The sequence below is a fragment of the Rhinoraja longicauda genome, chromosome 27 (genome assembly GCF_053455715.1).
Source record: "Rhinoraja longicauda isolate Sanriku21f chromosome 27, sRhiLon1.1, whole genome shotgun sequence".
In the NCBI taxonomy this organism is placed as follows: Eukaryota; Metazoa; Chordata; class Chondrichthyes; order Rajiformes; family Arhynchobatidae; genus Rhinoraja; species Rhinoraja longicauda.
The window spans coordinates 16,729,211-16,747,045 of NC_135979.1; the positions used below are offsets into that span (position 1 = coordinate 16,729,211).

At 40.9% G+C, this 17,835-nt stretch overlaps 1 protein-coding gene across 11 annotated transcripts in view; it reads right to left on the reverse strand.

Moving 5' to 3' along the window:
• macf1a (microtubule actin crosslinking factor 1a) overlaps nt 1-17,835 on the reverse strand; it is a 419,348-nt gene that overhangs the window by 37,957 nt on the left and 363,556 nt on the right. For all 11 annotated transcript variants that reach the window (XM_078423295.1, XM_078423293.1, XM_078423294.1 and 8 more), the window contains 12 exons: nt 16,879-17,105; nt 16,562-16,684; nt 15,322-15,423; nt 15,130-15,231; nt 14,075-14,248; nt 12,008-12,163; nt 10,056-10,253; nt 9,666-9,794; nt 6,687-6,857; nt 6,343-6,498; nt 5,363-5,569; nt 1,640-1,759 (listed from right to left, as the gene is read on the reverse strand). In XM_078423295.1, coding sequence (XP_078279421.1) covers nt 1,640-1,759; nt 5,363-5,569; nt 6,343-6,498; nt 6,687-6,857; nt 9,666-9,794; nt 10,056-10,253; nt 12,008-12,163; nt 14,075-14,248; nt 15,130-15,231; nt 15,322-15,423; nt 16,562-16,684; nt 16,879-17,105 — 1,865 coding nt within the window. The remainder of the gene's footprint in view (nt 1-1,639; nt 1,760-5,362; nt 5,570-6,342; nt 6,499-6,686; nt 6,858-9,665; nt 9,795-10,055; nt 10,254-12,007; nt 12,164-14,074; nt 14,249-15,129; nt 15,232-15,321; nt 15,424-16,561; nt 16,685-16,878; nt 17,106-17,835) is intronic.

Below are 17,835 nucleotides of genomic sequence, written 5' to 3' on the forward strand. Positions count from 1 at the left end.
TTTATGGAACTTTATTTAATCAACAGTTTTACAACGAGAATTGATTTCCCAATTAGAAATATTATATACATTCAATAAGTATCGCAGCTGTCATTTGAAGAACTTGATTCTTTTCTTGGATTAATTTCTGAACCACCCCAAATGGGCAAAAATATTAGACTTCTTTGAAAAGAATTTGGATTTGATCCACCATTCTATTGGGTGGGCACACGTTTGCAAGGGTATTAAAATACACAGATTGAATGTCTTCTGGAAGTGCTCATTGTAGGCAGATCATGATGTCAATCAGCATGTGACAGTGGTCGACTTCAGTGCTGTCATTTCGACCTTGGAACTCAATGCTCTCTCAATCTCATAGTGTCAAACATGCATGCAGCAACAAAGACCTACCCACCCACCAATGACGTTTAAAGTAAAATATCCAAGACTTATAGACGCAAAGTGCTGGAGTAACTTAGTGATGTTTCTGGTTGGGACCCTTCTTCAGCAATTTTTTGTAAACCAGCTTCTGCAGTTCCTTGTTTCTACTCTTGATGTGCAGACTGACTGTTGATTCCTTATGACTTACGATATGTTTCATAGTGTTTGGTGCTTTCTATAGAGTCCTCAAGTTATTAATGCCTGCAGGGAATAGCGTGAAAGGTGAAGTAGGAACCTTGCGCTAATTTGAAGGTTTCGGCAAAAAACAAAGTGTTCACTGCAAGTGGTGCATCAGTTACTTGCTCATTGCAACAAAGCAAGACATCAAAAATGAGCAGAAGCTACACAGTTGCAGTGCAAGCTGCTCAAACAAAATGGAGCAGATGGAAGAAGTTTCACAGGAGTCCCAACCTGCCCAGGGAAACATTGTCAGCATGGAACAATGGGCAAGATGTCTGCGCTTTAACAGTTCGTACTGATATGTCGTTAGCTATCGCCACAATTGTAAACATAGAATAAGGAAATGATTGCATGGTTGGTTCTGTAAAGCTGATGAAAGCAATGAACTTTTATATATCCAGCAAATTGCCATTCACAGTTAAACAAGGATGTCCACATTTCTTTCTCTATCACCAGAGATTAATATACAGAAATTCCAATTTTTTAAAGATAGACATAAAATATTAGAGTAACTCAGCGGGTCAAGCAGCATCTCCTTTAAACGACCCCCCTCTGAACTTAAAGCTATGCCCTCTAGTCTTTGACATTTCCACACTGGGAAAAAGGTTTTCTGAATGTCAACTACATCTATGTCTCTCATATATATAATTTTATAAACTTTTATCAGGTCTCCCCTCAGCCTCTCCAGAGGAAACAATCCAAGTTTGTCCAACCTTTGGTAAACCTCTTCTGCAACCCTCTCCAAAGCCTCCACATCCGTCATGTAAAAGGGTAACCAGAACTGCAAACAATATCCAAATGCGGTTCAACCAAAGCTTTATAAAGCTGCAACATGACTTCATGACTTCTTGACTCTTATCCTCAATGCCTTGACCAATGAAGGCAAGCTAACCATGCGCCCTTTCTAACCATTCTACCTAGTTGTGGTGTCACTTTCAGGGAGTTATGAACTTGGACCCCAAACACTCTTGACTCTTGAAGTTGTACTTTGATTTTTAAACAAATTCAATCCAATTTTATGTAACAATAGATCTCTTACCTTGTGCTTTGTAAGCTGCAGTTTGATTTTATCTGGGTCATTGGAGATTTCTATGTCAGTATCCAAATTGTTTTCTGCTTCTTCCAGCCAGTCAATCAACTTTTTCCAGGCTTCGTAGAACTGGGATTAAAACAAAAATATTCGGAACTAAACTCACTTGGAATAAAATCAATGGTGCACTTCAGCTGAAAATATGCAACAAGACCCACTTAGTTTGCAGTCAGGAGTATTTCTGAGAGCACATGGATTGGTGTTCTTTCTCCTTAGAGAAGATAATATGGGAAGATAATGGTGATGAGAGAAATGCGTGCAAAAATATCCAACTGTCGATATATCATATCATATCATATCATCATATATATACAGCGCGGAAACAGGCCTTTTCGGCCCACCAAGTCCGCGCCGCCCAGCGATCCCCGTACATTAACACTATCCTACACCCACTAGGGACAATTTTTACATTTACCCAGCCAATTAACCTACATACCTGTACGTCTTTGGAGTGTGGGAGGAAACTGAAAGGCTAGTATTTTACAAACTGTATTTGTGAACAGAGATAAATGCCTTCTTTCTTCTACCTTGTTTGGAAATGATACCCCGTGATGCTTGGTTAGCGCTTCAACCTTGTTGCATGCTGGGCTGAAAACAATTTACAGTAATTCTTGGGAGAGGCTATTTTTCGAGATACAACGTTACACAAGCTGAGAAAGGAATGCGCCATAATGGAAATGAACAGGGATAAAGAAGAGTGCTGCTTTGAAGAGAGGAAAGGAAGAATTATGCTGGTCTAAACTGGGCAATTTGCCGAGGTGAGAACAGTGCCAAAACCTGTCAGGATATCTCTATTATCCAAGACAAAGCATTATGCATGCTTGGCATTCAATCAACATTTATTCCTCTACAATGGACACATGGTATCTCCAATGTGGATCACTGACAAAACTCAGTGCCATTACTCACCCAGGCTACTCTGACAGCAACTCCCCAACCCACGACCAAAAATAGAGCAGCAGGTACATAGAAGAGTACAGCACAGGAATAGGCCCTTCGGCCCACAATGTCTGTGCCGAGCATGATGTCAAGACCATCTCTTATCTACCTCCACACAATCCATAATTACATTGCATTATGCATTATTGTAATCTATTCCTTGCATATCCATTTGCCTATCCAAAAGTCTATTAAATGCCAGTAACGTCTCTACCTGGACCACCAACCCCAGCAGCGATTCCAGACACTCAAAACTCTGTATAAAAACAACATGCCCCGCACATCTCCTTTAAACTTTGCCCCTCTCACCTTAAAAGCTATGCCCTCTGGTATTTGATGTTTCCACCTCGGTTAAAAGGTTCTGACTGTCTGCCCTATCCATGCCTCTCAGAGTTTAATATAGTTCTATCAAGTCTCCCCACAACCTCCAACATTCTAGAGAAACCAATCCAAGTCTGTTCAAACTCTCCCTGTAGCTAATACCCTCTAATCCAGTCATCGCTCTGGAAACAATCATCCAGAAGATCCCCTGCAAGGTGTACACCGTCTGCCTTGGACACACGTCTCCAGTCCATTATTGTTCCAAATTGTGAAACTCACTGCCCAGCTGGATTCTTATAGCGCCCACAGGAGGAAGTATGCAGCAGTTCAAGACAACAGCCCCCCACCACTATCTCAGGGGTAATTAAGGACGGGCAATAAATGTTGGTTTTGCCAGCCATGCTAAAATCCCCAAAGTAAATAAAACCAAAACAAAAGGAATGTGGTGTGTAGTGAACAGACGTTCTGAATGTTATCCGAAGTGGGTAGAATGCCTGAATGTATCCAATTGATGGGATTGGTATGGATATGTTTTGAAGTTACTGATAGGTACGTTGAATGTCCAAATGGTCTTATATATGCAACACAAAAGCATTAATTAACAAAAATAAATTCACCTTAATACAAAGACGCACTCTATCCCTTCAGATGTCACTTATACAGTCTATGCTCTATCCAATACACCAGTGGCATATAAATTCAAGTTCAATGCTTTCAAGAAACAGCAGTGGCACAGTGGTGTGGTTGGCAGCACGGGGGCGTAGCTGGTAGAGCTGAAGCCCCACAGACACAGAGACACGGGTTTGAATTTACCATGCTATCTGTGTGGAGTTTGCACGTTCGGACTATGATCTCATGGGCTTTTTGTGTATGCTGCAGTTTCCTCCCACATCCCAAAGACGTTGGAAATAAAATGTAGATTAATTGACCTCTGTGATTTGTCCCTTATGCGTAGGGAGTGGGTGAGAAAGTAGGATAACATACTAGAGTGTTTGGGGGCTGCAACAACGTCTGAGAATGACCTTTTGCTGGCTTCCTAGTTTGGCAGAATTGCTGATAAACTAGTTCTATTAGACTGGAACAACAGACTGAAAATACTGCCCACGGTATGTTCTGTTGTTGGGATATATGACAATTAAACGCTCTTCACTCTTGACAAATTAAATAAAGATTTTAGCCAAGATTTGGAAGCAAAACATTTGTGATTCAAACACAAAATTTGTGAAATAGGCTAGAAGAACACAAATAAAACATATTAATGAATTACACTGCCTTAAAAACGCTCTTTGTAGAATCACTAATCTAACAACTTTCAAATGCCTTATTATGTTAACCTTGTTGACATACAGATGAGATCATTTGTTTCTGACTGTTGAATACATGGCTTTACTCCAAATGGTCTAATGCACCAAATTCTCACACCTTGGATGTGATGTTTTTTTGGATAGTACAGTGACAAATCACATTCTGGGTCTGAACTTGTGTTTAGGCCAACATAATAATTAATCAAAGACCATTGGGTGAATTTGAAGCAGGACACAAGGATAATGGGATAAATGATGAGACCTGCAAACAAAATTAAACTGATGCAAACACTAAACAAGAAAAGGAAAATTATCTCTGGACTTTTAAAATCATTTTATTACCATTACAATAATTTATTTGGTCAGCCCCCCCCGGGTAGCGTCAATGAAGCAAAAGAGTTTCATTGTCCCAGAGTGCGTGCACATAAGAATTTTGGAGAAGAATACTAAGCCAGCCAAGCTGAGGCAATGTGGAGAACCCAAGCAAAACACTTCCAATCTCAGCCATTGCCTTTTAATATGAAGTAATGAAACACTCTCTATCTGGTGGTCCTGGCCATTAAAAATTTCCATGAACAAAAGTGTGATCCTGAACTCCTGTCCCTGAGCTGTCTTAATTATCAACATCAATCCCCAGATACCTGCCACCAGTTACACCTGAAAACCGATTGAAAACATTCGTCAGTTGACCTGCCACTGTAGATAATGTAGATAATGTGTTTAATTCCCATGCCGCCCACTTCTCATCATAGAACCTTCTATAGAGCAACCTATCAAAGTGAAAGAATGATTTCTCAAGACCAGCTCAGCATTTCACCTCGATGGGACTTTGCATATTTGCAAATTCTGAACAGTACAAAGACTTTTGCAGCCAAAATTCTCCAAAATTCTTATCGTTGCGGATTGTGCTCTGTTCAAATAGTGTCTGACCACACTGCATTCAGCACATGAGAAGGCCAATACCATGTCTGTACATATACATTGATTGCATACAACTAGATTTACCCTTCTGTTTTGTCTTTAAATAGCCAACCAATGAATCTCCCCTTGTGTACCTTTGGAAACTGTCAAGGTACAAACCCAGTCTTTTGCGTTACAATTTGTGTACCTGCTTTGCACGCTTCCTGGCCTCGTCCAGTGCCCTTCCTCTCTCAACGGAGCGCTGCACCACCTTCTCCCAGCGCGACTGCACACTGAATAGAAGATTCTTTATCAGCACCACATCCTGCTTCTGGCTGAGGAACTTCAGCTGGTTTCCAGTTTTATCCAGGTCAATGATTTGATCCCGATGAGAATTGACTTCATTGGCAAAAATCTAGAAAGGAGGGGATGGGTATTACATCTAAACAAGAACAGATAAATTAAAACTAATCTCTACAAGCTTTGCACTTTTGCTGAGGTTCTTTCCATTCTTGGGCAGCTTAGTTTGAAGGCAAAATGCACGTGTTAAGATAACTTTGGAAAGCCATGATGAAGCTACACGTTGTGATTATCAATCTACCTTTACACCGTTAGAATTGCTGTCATCTTCCAGACCTGCTGGGGAGGAGAGTCATTCTTGGTAACTAGTATCAAGGATTCACCCGATTTGCACTAAAGACTAGGTGGCCCTCTAAGCATTCTTAGATTTGCAGAGACTTGAAGTATGCTTCTCCACACTGACGAATCACATAGTTTTGATTCCCACTATTGAAGAGTTATTCCGCACCCATTTTCAGCAGGGAGGAACCATTCCATTACCAAGTCTGTTGAGAGCACTCACCCCAGTCCAATGTCCAGGAACCGCTCCATCCCTTCTCTCTACATCACTCTGGTCACTTGCTTTCACACAACCAATTCATTCCCATCACCATTTCCAAGGCAGTTGTCACCTCTTTACAACTTACAATATTTTCTTCTGCATTTTCACGTCAGAGGCAGTCCCCAATGCTAAATTAGCCACCACATTCCCTCCCAAGGAGTTGCGATGAAGAAGTTTTGCAATCACTTATTCCCTGAGACGAGTTAATTACGTTCACGTCCTCAACACACCACAGGTCTATCAGCCCACACCACTTCCTCACAAAATATAAAACAGAACTTTAATACCTTGTGTTCATCTATCTGGAAAAGAACTGTATCCAGTATAAGGCTGGGAGGAGCCGCGATGTTCAGACTCTGCTCTGCCTGCGTAAGCCAGTTAATGAAATCCTGTAGCGAATTCTGAAATTCTGTTGCAAGATTGAGTGCCTCTTCCAGCTTGGTCTGAACAGGAAAAACAGAACAGAGAAGTTCAGTAAAATCAAATAAATGTTAAAGACAAACGTTAAAGTACACCAAGGGTGAACATACATTCTTTCTTTATTGCAAACACTCAGGCTCCAGCTTGGAAATATGGAACACTTACTGTTTTGTAAACAAAAATACCATTGACATTGCTGATGCACCCTTACCTTTCTTTCCTCCATCTTTGTGCTCATCGATTGCCATTTCTGTTCCAGTAATGTCACACACTGCTCAACATTGGACCCAGCAGCATTGTCACGGCTACTCTGCAATAGCCGACCCTTATCGTGCACATTCTTGTACGTTTCTTCATTGGCGCAAAATTCCCTGTAGAGGTCCTGCAACAACAAAAAAGAAGAAAGGAATTTTCTTGTGAATTTGTGACAACTAAATTGCAACAATCAGCAAATAACTCCTCCACTCGTTAATTTTAAGTATTTACTGAAGGATCATATGCCGATGCCTACTTAGCAAAATTCACTGTATAGCTTCATTACACCTTATTAACAGCAGAATACATTGGTAAACATATGTCATTGACCAGTTTCAGATTGTCAGCATGTTAACTCTGTTTCTCTTTCCACGGATGCTGCCTGACTTTCCATGTGAATGAATGAATGAATAAATGAATGAATGAATTAATTATACTTTATAACGAATAACACTTTCAGTGGCGCCGGCAATGGCAGCGTCACCAAGTCTGTCTGTCCTTTCTTCTATTTTGTTATTGTAAGTACGTGTTAAAGAGTATGTTTTAATGTTCTCTGGTTTTATGTGGGGGGAGATGTCGGGGGAAACATTTTTTCTCTTACCTTGCCGGAGATGCGATTTTTTCCCGGATCAAATCTCCGGTCGCTCTCTGGCCTAACATCATGGTGCTGGTGGCCTTGCTCGAGACTGACTTTGAGCCCCACCGTGGGGCCATGGACTTACCATCGGGGCCTGCAATCCCTTGTCTGGGATCGACGCTCCAATCACAGCCTGTGGATTTCAACATCGAGGAGCTCGCAGTCTCGGGTAGAGACTGATGTCGGGAAGCTACAAGCCGCAGGAGGTTCGTCCAGCTCCGACTTGGGAGTCCGATCGCCCGGCGTGGGGAGCTGAGATCCCCCCGTTGCGGGAGCTTGATCGCCCCGATGCGGAGAGCTCGACCGCAGGTTGCGGGAGCCATGATCACACCGACAACTGAAGGTTCGAGTGCCCCGACCGCGGGAGAACAAAGAAGGGAAGAAGTTTGAACTTTTTTTGCCTTCTATCACAGTGAGAAATGTGGGGGAGTCGCTGTGGTGGATGTTCATGTTAAAAATTTATTTGGGTGTCTTTATTGGTATGACTGTACGGCAATCTGAATTTCACTGTACCTTAATTGGTACATGTGACAATAAACAAACCTTGAACCTTATTGTCACATTTACCTAGATACCTAGGTAATGAAAAGCTTTGTTCTGCATATAACCTACGCAGTACACAAGCGCTCTATCATTTTCTGCTTTACTTTCACATTCTTAGCATCCGCATCTTTTCTGCTCCCCCCAGCCCCCAATTATTTGTAACTAACTCGTATCAGGAAAGATGTTGGAAATCTGAAATTAAAAACTTAAAACACTGATTTTGTTTCTCTCTCCCTGCCTGACGTGCTGAGCGTGTCTTGCATTTTCTGCTAATGTTTTGGTATCATGTACTGGTGATTTTCTCCACAAAGATTAAATGAACAGGAAAAACGATTTATAATTTTATAAAAAACAGAAATTGATGGTTAAACTCATTACGTCAGGCAGCATCTGTGGAAGTGACTGTTAGAATGTTGATAAAGGGTCGTAAACCTAAAACATTGACTGTTTTTTTTCTTTCCACAGATGCTGCCTGACTTGCCGAGTTTTTCCAGTGTTTTGTCTTTGTTTCAGATTTCCAATATCTACATTTTATTGACATTTGTAACTTTATAGGTTGCACCTCTACCTCTGTAAAACATAAATATTCAAATGACTGAGAAATAGTGCAAGTTACACATTAATGCCTGTGAATAAAATGCCATTATTCACTATTACGTTGAAATAAAACAGTTGATATATTTCACACATAAGCATTTACATATTATAAAACATCGACCCGATTGGATGAGTTCCTGTGTTCTTTGGATCTTGAATGGGAAAAAGGTGACAGCTTGATTTCTTGGATCAATATCACGATGAAAGGGGTAGAAGAAATCACTGTCACTATTTTGTAGTACTTCATTGAGGCCTTACAAGTACTGGTAAGAATTCTGCTGAAGGGATAGTCCAGAACCAAGGCCCACAGTCTTAAAATAAAGAGGAGGCCATTTAAAACTGAAGCGAGAAAAAAACTTTTTCACCCAGAGAGTTATGAATTTGTGGAATTCTCTGCCACAGAAGGCAGTGAAGGACAATCCACTGGATGAATTTAAAAGAGAGTTAGATAGAGCCCTAGGGGCTAGCGGAATCAACGGATATGGGGAGAAGGCAGGCATGGGTTACTGATTGTGGATGATCAGCCATGATCACAATGAATGGCGGTGCTGGCTCAAAGGGCCGAATGACCTTCTCCTGCACCTATTTTTTATGTTTCTATGTTTTTAGTCCAATAAATGGCAGATATAAACTAGTATTACATTGTTTAATCCCTGCAAATGTCTGGTCTTCAAGGAGTAAAGAAAGAAAATACTTCCACACATAAAAGTTGCTGGAAATTTGGAAAACAGTTTCTGAAGTAACACTAGATCAATTGCTCATTTTAAATTTTAGACTGAGCCAGATTAAGTGAAAATGGCAGGCAGGGTGTGTTATGCTATAGGCTAGCCATGATTTTGCAGAATGCAGAACAGATTCAAATGGCTAAACAGCCTACTTCTGCTCCAGTGCTCCATCCTCTTTTATGTCTTCATTTAGCCATCTTCTCCATTGTAAATGCAAACTACAAAAAATGCACCCTCGCGTGTACAAGAACAGTACTTCAGCTTGGATTTTGATAGGAAACGCACAATATACAGAATGCCGCGAGTTGCTCAAAACATTGACCACATGGATGCCTTAAACGAGAAAGTCTAGTTACATTCCATCACATCGAAATTTAAAGAACACCATTTTGTTTAATGCATGAACTGCTAAGCCATAAAGTAAACTCATTACCAAGTGTGTGTTGAGTTGTTCTCGAGCTGTCTCAGGTAAACCTCCGGTGGACTTTGATATTGCCAACTGATTCTCAATCTTACTTAGCCACTGCAAAAAGTCTTCAATCTCTGCATGAAATCCTTCAGCCTATAAAATAAGAGGCATCATTCAGAAAATTAGAATGACCATTAAGTTGTTGTCAGTATTTATTTTATCAGCATTAAACCTATAAGGGATTATCTTCAGCGATTAACTTCAGTGTAAATATTAAAGGTAAAATATATGGTCATTATTAAACAGCATCATAAGCAATGCCAGGTTAGAACTCATCATATTAAAAGCCAGTCTCCATCCATTGATATCCTCTTCTCACACCCTCGATGCCCTCATCTTTCCCTCACAGCTTACCTGCTGCAGAGCAGCCTCCAGTTGCTGCTCTCTCCCCTCGGTTTTCCTCAGCAGAGTCTGCCAGTTCTTGTTCAGTATGTCGAGTCGATGCTTTAGGTTACTGGCATCCTCCCCTGCACTCGACTCCAGAAGCTCATTCCCAGCTTCATAAACAGTGTCAAATGTTGACTTGTGTGCAAGGACATCGTTTTTCAGGACCTACGGAGATATTAAAGTTTCATTTTAATACAATATTCCTGCCCTACTTTGCTAGCTCTAGCAGATCTTTACTTAAATTAAGATTGATTTTGTAAGAATATCCAGTGATGAATCAGATGGCCTAAAAAATTGCAGATTATTAGCATTTCTGAAGAGAAGACCATTTGTGACTGGTCTCCTCTCATCCCTTAATGTTAATCATTCACAAGTTCCAACTTGTAGAAAACACCATCATCTCAAACACTTTGCAATCTAAATCCACCCGTCATCCTTCACAGCTAACCTTTCCTCCTCCAATACATGTGCAAAAGCTATCCCGTCAGCATAATTGGCACCATGACTGACGGAGAACCTCCTTCAGCCATCAGCTTTACTCTTGGTACCCCCCCAATTTCTCAGCTCCTTTATAAGTAAATGGATCTTCAGGAAATATGAATTCTTCCCCTCTCTTTAATTCATCCTTCAAAATCTCTGAAAAGGGTTCCCAAGATACTGCAATTGCTGGAATCTGGAGAAACTGCCTCTCTCCACTGTGCTGGCAGCACCCCCCTCTCCACTGGCCATCCCCCACTCTATGCTGCCCCCCCCGCATACTAATGGTCTTTCCACAACTCTTTCAGTCCAGATGACGGATATTGACCCGAAACATCCCTCGGCAGATGCTGCCTGGCCCACTGAGTTTATTTTCAGCAGTTTGTTTTTTTGCTCTAAAACAGAGAATTTGGCCTTCAGTAATTTTTGAGACTTCACAAGATCAACTCTATTGTCCTGCTACTTGTTGAGTGTCAGAGGTGAGGCCCAGCTGGGGTATGCTGAGGTTTTATGGCTCAATGGATAAAGGTTTAGTTTAGTTTATTATTGCCATGTGTACTAAGTTACATTGAATAGCTTTTTGTTGTGTGCTCTCCAGTCAAAGACTATATTACAATCAAAACGTCCACAGTATACAGATAAAGGATAAAGGCAGCAACATTTAGTGCAAGATAAAGTCCGATTAAAGATAGTTCAGTTAGAACCGCACTCTAGCTGGTGAGAGGACGGTTCAATTACCTTATAAATAAGAAAAAAAACCTTCCTTTCTTTATTTAATCAGCTAATACATTTGTATTAATTAAATACAATATGTAATATACATAGCTAGATTATATTTTGTATAATGTTTAATTATATTACATCAATGATAATATCCTACGTGCAGCGTAGGTTCACTAGGTTAATTCCCGGAATGGCGGGACTGTCGTATGCTGAAAGGCTGGAGCAATTAGGCTTGTATACACTGGAATTTAGAAGGATGAGGGGGGATCTTATTGAAACATATAAGATAATTAGGGGATTGGACACATTAGAGGCAGGAAACATATTCCCAATGTTGGGGGAGTCCAGAACAAGGGGCCACAGTTTAAGAATATGGGGTAGGCCATTTAGAACGGAGATGAGGAAGAACTTTTTCAGTCAGAGAGTGGTGAAGGTGTGGAATTCTCTGCCTCAGAAGGCAGTGGAGGCCAGTTCGTTGGATGCTTTCAAGAGAGAGCTGGATAGAGCTCTTAAGGATAGCAGAGTGAGGGAGTATGGGGAGAAGGCAGGAACGGGGTACTGATTGAGAGTGATCAGCCATGATTGCATTGAATGGCGGTGCTGGCTCGAAGGGCTGAATGGCCTACTCCTGCACCTATTGTCTATTGTCTATTGTCTATCCATGGCTATTTTGCAAGCAGATAATTTAATCTATTTGGTGTAATAAATGCTGTATTTACGTGGTGCTTTGCCAGTTCAATTTCTATGGCCTTTGTATCTCCAGTGATTGGTCTTTGTCCCTCCAGAAGCTCGTCTGTATGATTCAGCCATGCCACAAGTTCAGCCAGTGCGTGCTGAAACTGACCCAGTGCCAATAGTGCACCCTCCACCCTGTGCTGTGGAGAAAAGTAAATTCACAATCACTCACAGAAAAAGTATTACATCATGGTCTCAGGAAAATCTTCCAAAAGACTGTTAAGATTGAGCTTATAAAATAATGACTAATGTGAATGAAAACCTATTGGGTACTGATTGTTCAAACCTATTGGGGACCGCGCTTCGGCTGATAAGCTCATTGTGCTCGTCAGCCAAAGCAGTCCATTTTACAGTAACTAGGCACAGACCAACAGTTATGGTGTTAATCACAGCGACTGCCCAGCACTACTGTTTTACAAACTGCTCTGAGTGCGAATAAGACATGTCCAACAGCAGCTCGTTTACTTCTCTTTTCCATTTGTAGGCACTTCGGACAGAATTTGAAATCGGCAACGAAGCAATAGATTGACTCAAGGTTTTTCCACAAAGAACGAGCCGTCTATGGGGTGAGATCTTCCCTTTTTTCCCCCAGCATCTGCTGCTATCAGGTTCAAAGGAAACCCTGGCTTCGTTGTTGATGGCTCAAATGCCAATGGTTAGAATTCTCACAAACTGCATGCTAGTAAGCAAAATGCTAAATATTTAAATTACATTTTTAAAAAGGAAAATTTATTTTGAAAGCTTGTAATGAGGGAACCATGGAACACATCCATAAAATCGGTTCTATCAGATTAAGAGTTTGCTAAACAATAATAATTAGTGATTAGTAGGCCATTAAAACCCATTTATATCTCATGCAACAAAGTGCAAGCTTTTCATTTCATAGGGGTTTCCCTTTGTAACTATGCCAAATTCACACCTGGGCCATTAAGTTCCCCTGGGTACACAGTGGTGCAGCTGGTAGAGCTGCTGCCTTACAGTGCCAGAGACCCTGGTTTGATCCAAACCTTGGGTGTTGTCTGTGTTGAGTTTGCACGTTCTACCTGTGACCACTTGGGTTTCATCCGGGTGCTCTGGTTTTCGCCCACATCCCAAAGATGTGCGGCTTTGTAGGTTAAATGGGCCTCTGTAAACTGTCCCTAGTGCGTAGGGAGTAATGCGAAAGTGGGATAACATAAAAGTAGTGAGAACGGGTGATCGATGGTCAGCGTTGAACTGGTGAGCTGAAGGGGCCTGTTTCCATGTTGCATCTCTACACTAGACTGTGGTTGAAAAGGCTGCAAGAAAGCACAAGCTGCAGAGGAGCACTAAATCATGAACAGCATGTTTGAGATGTCTGCATGACACAATAAATATGTAATGCCATAGACATTGCCATCATTACCACTGCAAATCAAATCATGGTCTCAGAATATTAGTTGTTGATCATTAGTATCAAGAAGGATTAGATACGTGATGTAGGCATCACTTTGAATGTTTCATAATTATTTGATAAAATAAAGCACTTCACAATCTGGAACTTTGTCAGTTTAATGTATTATAATTTCCTTCCATCCTTTCAAAATATAATGATTCATAAAATGTATAATTTCGCCTCCAATGCTTTCAATCTATAACAACTCTTTGGGTTCAAGACCTAAATTGATTTCACAACTGCTTTGGGCCATTTCCTTTCAAATATGCCTCACTCATCTGCAAGGTTCAGTTCAGTTTAGTTTATTGTCACTTGTACCGAGGTACAGTGAAGAGCTTTTGTTGCCTGCTAACCAGGCTGCAGAAAGATAATACACGATTACAATTGATCCCTTTACAGTATATAGATACATGATAAGGGAATAGCGTTTAGTGTAAGATAAAGCCCGCAAAGTCCGATCAAGGATAGTCCGAGGGTCATCAAAGAGATAGATAGTAGTTCAGCACTGCTCTCTGGTTGTGGTGGGATGATTCAGTTAGCTGCTAACAGCTGGGAAGAAACTGTCCCTGAATCTGGTGTTTATAGTTTGTATGTTGGCAACATGTATTGATTTTGGTTATAGTAGGCCCTCTTATACCTGTCTGTTCATGATCTTCTCTCCCAAATTTTCCCACAGATGTTGGAGCTCCTTGAGTGGTTGTTGAATGATGTCTCGATCAGTCTCATCTGACGCTTTCTTCAGTAGGAGCTCCCCCTGGTGGTTCAGCTTTTCCATCTCAATTTGCTGCTGGTAAACCTCCATTTTAAATTCCTGTGGCATGAAACACAATGGGAACATTATGTAACAATCCACACTGGTGAACTAATTTTATACAGGTAAGAATGCAACAATTTTTAAATCATGGCGATCAAATGGGAGACTGTTTTTCTTTCCTACTTTTCCCACCAATATTTCCCCTTATTCTTTCTTGAGCTTGTTGGAATGTTGCTACAATATTAAGAAGATTGTAGAATCAACAGGAACTGCAGATGGTGGTTTACACAAAAGGATACAAAGTGATGGAGCAACTCAGTGGGTCAGGCAGCATCTGTGAAGAACATGAATAGGTGACGTTTCGGGTTGGGAAGCTTCGAAAGCCGCAACCCGAAACGTCATCTATCCATGCTCTCCAGAGATGTTGCCTGACCACATAAATTACTCCAGCACTCTGTGTCTTTTATTTTGCTATAATATGTTGGTCCCCCCAAAAAGCAACCTGAACAAAGCCTTCAAGGCTTTAGTAATATCAGTAATATATTACTATGATATCAGTAATATCATACTGTGCAAGCCAGTACATACAACCCTTGTCAAGACCTTGAGTCTGATGCTGTGATAATTTGTCGTCTTAGCATTTTCTTCTCTCACGCTATAATAATATAATTGCTCAGTCCTAGGTAGGCCAAATCAGCACAAACATGTCACTTTGTGCTTTAGCTCTTCGCTGCTAAATCAATTAAATAATTTAACAAGGCATATTTGGCAGACATCATAAATACATAAATTGAATATTATATTTTAAATGGAAACTATTAAATGGTTGAAAAAAATAACACAAAAGCAAAAGTAGAGAACTATTGTTTTATCTTTTCATACTGCTTTTCTAAAATTTTGGGCTTGTTCAGTATAATCCTGTTGTAACATTTACCTACCTTCATTTCATTTATTTGTTGCTTTACTGTATTGATATCTGTGCCAACTGGAGACATGTCTCCCAGTTTTATTACAGTGTTATCCAGCCAGTCAAACATTGCCTAAAAAGTTAAAATGATCAAATTAGGAACCATCATCCACATTAGCACCATATTTGCAAAAAATTAGATTTTATGCAAAGCAGTCCTTACTTGCAATGCATCTTGGTATTGGACAGCTGCTTGCATGGCATCTTCTAGTTTGTCCATTCGCTCCTTCCAATTTTTATTCAGGTTATCCCAAGTGTTATTAAGCTAGAAATATTAAAAATAAATAATCTATAAGAAGGGTAACACGGTGCTTTTAAGCCAGTAAAATCTTCCAAAATGTATTGGGATAGCGGTAGAATTGCTGCCTTGCAGCGCCAGGGACCCAGGTTTGATCCCGACTATGGGTGCTTGGCTGTACGAAGTTTCTATGTTCTCCCCATGACCTGCGTGGGCTTTCTCTGGGATCTCCATTTTCCTCCCACACTCCAAAGACGTACAGGTTTGTAGGTTAATTGGCTTGGTATAATTGTAAATTGTCCCTAGTGTGTAAAGGATAATGTTAGTGTGCGGTGATCGCTCGTCAGTGCGGACTCGGTGGGCAGAAGGGCTTGTTTCTCTAGGCAGTAGCTCTATCAGCTGTGCCACTGGGCTGTCCACCACTAGTACTTTCAGAAGAGGATTCGAGTACAAGTCTTGCTCCAATTGTAAAGAGCTCTGATCTATTTATATCTGGAATACTGGATCAAGGTCTGGTGTGTCTACACAAGGAAGGATATATTTGCAATTAAGGGAGAGCAGTGAAGATTCATCTGATCAATTCCTATTATGGTAAGTTGTTCATATGACAAGAGATGTAACAGATCAAAAGTTTATTCACTCATGTTTAAAAGAATAAGAGATGATCTCAGTCCATGCAGGACTTGGCATTGTGAATGCAAAGCTGATGCTTCCTCTGGTTGGGGTGTTTAGAACCAGGGGTCAACAATGCCAGAAGACATGAGAAGCAATGCCTTGACCTAGTGGATCATGAATCTTTGTAATTCCCTTCCCAAGACAGCTGTGGAGGATCAGTCAGTGATTATATTCATGGCAAATTCATAGATTTTTAAGACATTAAGGGGACAAAAGAGATGTGTGGTTAGTGAGGAAAATGACTTGGGATTAAACACAAAGTCATCTGCGATCTTATTAAACGGCAGTGCAGGCAGCAAGGGTTGAACGCTCTCCTCCTGGTTTATGTTTTCGTTAGGATTCACTACTTACGTTACAAAATGTATTTAGCCATTCAATTGTTGAAATTACCACCTTCTTCCTTTTTAAAATTGGTCTTTTAAAAACGTTCTGGTAAATTTAATACCATATAATCCAACCTAATTATTTATTATATCCATTCATATTTCACCTCATCTATACTCTTTTTCACTTCAGGTTTTTCTAATTCCCCGCAGGCGAAGATGAGGTCTGCTCCCAAGATTCGCACAAATTCCAGTTCCTCGTGAAGTCCATCCGTCTCCTCTTTAATTGTCTGAAATCAACATATTTTCACAAAATCATTTGCAATTCACTGTGGTAACATGTTACCATTCAATGTTTGAGAAAGTTGGTTGATCTATGTGATATGAACAAGAGAAATACAGTAATAGCAGGACACGATTAATATAGTTATTCATCGTTCAAAATTGTACTGTAAGGTTTTCTGCACTTGAACCATCTCCATACCTCTGCAGCCTCCTGCTGTTGTTTAATGATTGAAGGATCAATACCAGGACTCTCCAGGTCTCGCACTATTTCCTGGGTGTCCTTAATGGTAGTCAGCAGGGCAGCCATATCATACCAGAACTTCTCAGCAAGGTCAAGTACATCCAGAAGCTTAACTTCCCTCTCTTCACCACGAGCTTTGATATCTTCCCAGTAAAATACCATCTCATCCAACTTGTCTTGAATAGCTAATTGAACAGTAAATGGGAAAAACAAAGCAAGTTAGAATTTTTAAGCTGGCATTTCTGCTCCCGGGGTAACTGCTTTGCACAATCAAACTTCAAAAGAATTATCTAAGTAACTGAGCAAAAGGTAGAAAATGCTGGAAGCAGTCAGTAGGCGAGACAAGAAATGGGTAGCACATTAGTGCGGCTGGCAGAGCCGCTGCCTCACAGCGTTAGAGACCTGGGTTCGATCCCAACTTTGGGTGAGGTCTGTGTGGAATTTGCATGTTCTCCCTGTGACCGCGTGGGTTTCCCCCGGATGCTCCAGTTTCTTCCCACATCCCAAGGCGTGCGAGTTAGTAGGTTAATTAGCTTCTAAAAATTGCCCCATGTGTGTCGGGAGTGAGTGAGACAGTGGGATAACATAGAAACATAGAAAACAGGTGCAGGAGTAGGCCATTCGGCCCTTCGAGCCTGCACCGCCATTCAATATGATCATGGCTGATCATCCAGCTCAGTAACCTGTACCTGCCTTCTCTCCATACCCCCTGATCCCTTTAGCCACAAGGGCCACATCTAACTCCCTCTTAAATATAGCCAATGAACTGGCCTCAACTACCTTCTGTGGCAGAGAATTCCACAGACTCACCACTCTCTGTGTGAAGAAATGTTTTCTCATCTCGGTCCTAAAAGACTTCCCCTTATCCTTAAACTGTGACCCCTTGTTCTGGACTTCCCCAACATCGGGAACAAT